The sequence below is a fragment of the Arachis stenosperma genome, chromosome 10, assembly GCF_014773155.1.
Source record: "Arachis stenosperma cultivar V10309 chromosome 10, arast.V10309.gnm1.PFL2, whole genome shotgun sequence".
Taxonomy (NCBI): domain Eukaryota; kingdom Viridiplantae; phylum Streptophyta; class Magnoliopsida; order Fabales; family Fabaceae; genus Arachis; species Arachis stenosperma.
In genome coordinates this window covers 127,843,706-127,848,872 of record NC_080386.1, presented here as the reverse complement: position 1 = coordinate 127,848,872, position 5,167 = coordinate 127,843,706, and the positions used below count along the sequence as shown (strand labels likewise).

Sequence of the window (5,167 nt, the reverse complement as noted above, 5' to 3'; positions counted from 1 at the left end):
TCAAATATAATTGATATTGTTTATATTTATTAAAAACTATTTTTTATTTAGTTTATCAAACGTACCATTTTTAAAAAATCATCTTTTAAAAATTAACTTTTATAAATTATTTTAAAAAATAAAAATTTTACCAAACTAATTCTATATATTAATGATAGTTAATGTATTTTATAATAATAATAATAATAATAATAATAATAATAATAAATTTGGGTGTTATATTCGTCCACCATTACTAACTCCACTCCATCACAGAAACCAACGCAGCAGGCGAGTGAAGGAGTGAGTTTTACCTTCAATTTCGCCAAGTTCCTTTGCGATTCTCGCCCCCCTAAATCCCTAAATTCCCGCACATATACACTCACCTTTCTTCATCATTTCACAATCATCCTTTTACTCCACTCAATTTCTTCAGCGTTTCAGGTTCCTCTTTCTGTCTCAGCTACTCTTTTTAATAAAAATTCAACATTTACTTGTATTCTCTTATACCCAGTTTGATTTTCTTCTTTCGATTTGTGTTGTGATTGTTCTGATCGCCGTTCTCTTTCATAATCAGGAGTGGGTCGTCCCCCTTTTTTGCCAATTCAATTGCGTTTCTGGGTTGACTGTTTTTCCTTTGATGATAAATTTTGATGTGATTTTTCGGCAATGCATGGAGAAGTTGGATATAATTTTACCACCTTTTCTTTTGTTCCTTTTTAGCATTAACTTTTTTATTTCTTTTTTATGGTTTTGATTTTTAAATGTTCTAGAATAGTGATCATAGTTGTTCGTTCTGGAAGCAAAAGAATGATCTTTGTGTTGGTTGGTGCATCATTATAGCTTAACATTGAAGTAAAGAACATTTTTGTTCTTTTTTTTTTCTAAAAATTTATAGTAACACTGCGCTGATGAAGTTGTCGGTGCATAGAAAAAGAGTGAAAAAATGAAAACAATTTGCGCTCTAAATGATCAAATTTGTGATATTTATTAAATATACTAGTTTTCAATTTATTTTTTATTACACTTTCGAGTTTTTACTTTTTAGTTGATCACTTGATCCTGTATGTTGCTTGACTTAATTACTGCATTGATTGATTCTTGTGTGCACAATTGTATTTGTGTGCATTTCAATAAACTAATCAACAAGTTATAGATCACCACTTCAGAATCAAGCATGTACATGAGCATGAATAATCGAATATTTAATTATTCAATTGTGATCACTATCATGTATTGTACACAACTTGTTTCTGTGCATCAAATGTGCTCAAGATTTTTTTGCCTTATTGAAGTATGATTAGAATTTATTTCCCCCTTTTTGGGCAACAAAGCCTGGTTATTTTAACTGGTTAAATAGTTTCATGAATGACAGCTCACAGATCCTAAGCATTCTCATTTTCTTGGAATTGTTTTCTTAAACTTAAATGTAATTTTGGTGTGTTTTCCAGGTTTGGGAGAGGAACAGTGCTTATCCACATTGCAGAGTGATTGAATATTCTCCAAGCTTAGAATCCTCTTTCCTTTGAAGCATAGCTACTGTGGTGCTGTTGGAGGCTCCATTTCAAAAAATTTTCATGTAGCATCATCTATTTTTTGTTGATTAGTTGAAGAGTGTGACACGGATAATTTAGGCTAAATAAAGACGTTGGGAACCTCGAACTATGGGTTCTGTTTGTTGCTGTCTGAGTTTTGATGATTTTGAAGATTATGTAAATCCAAATAGTTCTGTATATAGGAACTGCGTCTGTCTCAGTTGCTTGATACAGAACCTTTTGAACGTGGTATGGCTCTAAATCCTTTCTTCTCTACCGTACCCGGTTCTGTTTCGTACTTTCCCCTTCTCTTTTATGGAAGGGCAATGCTTTGCATCATGTAATGTGTTATGGCCATATTTAAATTTGATAGTTCTCTTCATGAGTCATGACTTATTGCTTTGTCTCAGGTGCTTGTATCTGGCTGTTGTTAGTATTGTTGCACACCACATTTTCTGTTTTGTTCCCATTCTTTGTAATATAAACCTTGAAATTAGTTATATGTATTGGATTGCTTCTATTTTCTTCTTTAGTGTTCTAGTTCCGTGTATTATTTGACTCTAAATATGGTTCATGTACTATTCTTCTTTAAATATGTTGGGGATTGCTTCCATTTTCTTGTTTATATGTATGGGAATTTATTCTATATATGAATATGTGAAGAAATGTCTGTGTATTTGAAAGTAATCTTCAAGCCAATTTTGGGAGGAAAGTTTGCCATGCAAATATCTCATGGTTACTTATTTGTCCTAATTACCTATTAAGTATGACCAATTTATAATTCCCAATTATGGACAATAAGAAGGATTGTTTGACTAAGATGACTTCCTTATAGATCAATATTTGCTTGACTGCAACTTGAAGAATATATTTAAGCTTGAATCAAGTTTTACGGGATTGACTGTTGAAATCGATGAGTTGTATGTAGTAATATGATACAATTGTTTTGCTGTGTTCATCGAATTTCAGTATGCATCAATATTCCGCAGAGGGGAAGTTCATTCAGCTCCTTCATCCATTCAGGGGGCTGCATCCATGACCTCTGCAGCATCACTTGATAATTCTCTATCGGACATGTACCGTTCTCCTCCAAGGCCATTACCATATGATGCGGATTCGAGGTTTTTCCGCGCACGTGATGGGCTAGTTTCAAGGCGTGAGAAGGGTTCAAGTCATTCGAATGAGGAAACAGAGCCTTTAAGAAGTAATACAGACATTGATACAGAATCTCTGAATTCAGGAGACAAATGGAATGACTGTGCCTGTGAAGACGGGTCAAAAGAATACCGTTCGAAGTCCTCACTAAGAGTTTCATCAGCAAAATATGCAACTGGAGTTGGCCTTGTCTATGCATCATCAGAAGAGGAGGATGTCTGTCCGACTTGCCTTGAAGGTTGACAATTCTTTTCATCCTTAATAATATCAATTTACATCAAAATATCCCCTAGTGATTGCGACTCAATCTTGCAAGAATTATTGGCCAGGTTTACCAGGTTTATTTATTTATGGTTTAAATAAAGTTTTAGTTCTCGTAAAATATGTACTTTTTATTTGTTTATTTATTTTGGTCCCTCCGGTTTATTTTCTTGGCCCTTAAAAAATTGAAAATGTTTGGCAAAAATTGAAAATGTTTGGCTTTTGGCCCCTCTCAGTAGTGAATGCTAATATGGTAGGTTAAATGTTGACATGGCTGGTTATGCATAGACGTTGCTGGATACGACATGTTAACATTCAACCTGTCATGTCGTTGTCAAGTCAGCATTCAACTTGTCACATAAGTGTTTAATGGAGATCAAGATCAAACATTTTAAACCTTTATTTGCATATATTTCATATAATACATCTCTGGTTTTGCTAGTTCACATAGAACTTAGAAAACAATACTCCACTAATGTTGAACCAGCATTGCGCCATTGCTTTAGAAGTTAGAGTGCAGCTTTTGTATAGGGATTTAGATTCTGAATGGTCATCATGAAACTGTTATTATAGCTGGTATTAAATGGTGGTTGTTTCTCGGAAACACACTGTTAAGAGAGTAGGATCTTTTAAGATTCTAATGTTCCTACCATCATTTTTTTTCTTACAGAATACACTACCGAGAATCCGAAGATAATGACAAAATGCTCTCACCATTTTCATCTCGGTTGCATTTATGAGTGGATGGAGAGAAGTGACAACTGTCCAGTTTGTGGAAAGGTAACACTACTACTTCTATTACTAATGAGTTTTCTCTGAATTCTTTCTTACTGAATTTGTATCTCAGGTGTGATGAAAAACATAAACCATAAGAACCCTTTTGCAATTTACGCGAAACTTGAGTCTTGAGGTTATGACAAAATATTCGACTCTGGCATTGCAATTTTAGTATGTTGGTACAACTGTACTATTTATTTTTTTCTCATTTTTTTTAAAAATAATTTTCTGGGGACTAGTGTTAGCTCTTATGATGATGTCTACTGAAATAAACAATTGCATAAACAGCATATTGCAGTTTGGACTCTGCATATCTGTTGTGTGTACTAACTGTCAATGTTTGCTCGTGTGCCGCTCAATTTATTTGGTTCATTGGATGCTAGAAAGAGTTTGGGCTAACCTGCCTGAGTTATTGCTGCTTTAGTATGATTCTTATTATTTGAGCTGTGTATGTATTTATTTATATTTATGCTCTCAGTATGATTGTTAGATCGTTGTCTTGGTTGAAGTGTTGAAGTATTACTCCTTCTTACCCTTTTTTAATGTTACTATGAAAATTTGATACATCATTAGATATCAATGTATTTGAATATCCAGATACCTTGATATCCATTTGTGTTCTAAATTTTCACAATGACATATAAAAAAGAAACAGAGTGTAAAAATATGCACATGGTGAATATGATTTTCTTTTTATCCTCATAGAAAATTGTAAGGTTGACAATAATATGGAATTTTTAGAGTTTCATTGTGTCTTACTAGAATTGAGATTAAATGGGCCTAACTCAACACCAAAAGATAGCTCATGGGGTGAGAGATACATCGCACTTTTAAACTATCTAAAGACCTTATCTTTGAGAGATGTGGAACTTGTAATATGTCTTGTCTCTCTGAATATGTCTAATTTGAACATGACTTGAGAAGCAAGAGTTTGAATGTTTTTCCTTTACTTTTCACTAAATAAGCTAAATACAGCATCTCAATTTGAAGTTATTGAATCAAAGATTAATAGTCATATGCTTGGCTTTTTATGTATTGGTTTAGGTGATGGTATTCGATGAAACGACATACTCTTGACTAGAAAGTATGTCTTGTGGATGAAGCCAGCAACAGAAGAGAGAAAAGGAAGAATATATATATATAAACATTGTGAATATACTGCTGATTTAAGTGCTTGTCATGTATAGTAAGTATGAAAATTTTTTTATTAACCATTGTTGTGAGTTCATTGTCATCCAACTTGTTTTCATATTTAAAGTATTCCCACTTGGCCTAAACACTTGAAGTAAAGAAGAAAGCTGCAGTTTCATCAGATGGAAGCTATGTTCTGTGCAGTATAATAAGGATTTCTAATTATGAATTGTTATGCTCATGTAGAAGAACGAATTTCAATTTGATTGTTAGTGTACTAGGCTTAAATTCCTTAAAGAAAACGATTATTTAAGGAATTTACTATTTTA

At 33.1% G+C, this 5,167-nt stretch overlaps 1 protein-coding gene across 1 annotated transcript; it reads left to right on the top strand.

Moving 5' to 3' along the window:
- Positions 1-232: 232 nt before the first annotated feature.
- LOC130954381 (E3 ubiquitin-protein ligase At3g02290-like) lies at positions 233-5,167 on the top strand. Its single transcript, XM_057881120.1, has 5 exons — positions 233-423; positions 1,431-1,763; positions 2,484-2,907; positions 3,601-3,710; positions 4,752-5,167. Exons 2-5 carry the CDS (start codon positions 1,644-1,646, stop codon positions 4,782-4,784), a joined length of 687 nt encoding a protein of 228 aa, XP_057737103.1. The 5' UTR covers positions 233-423; positions 1,431-1,643; the 3' UTR covers positions 4,785-5,167.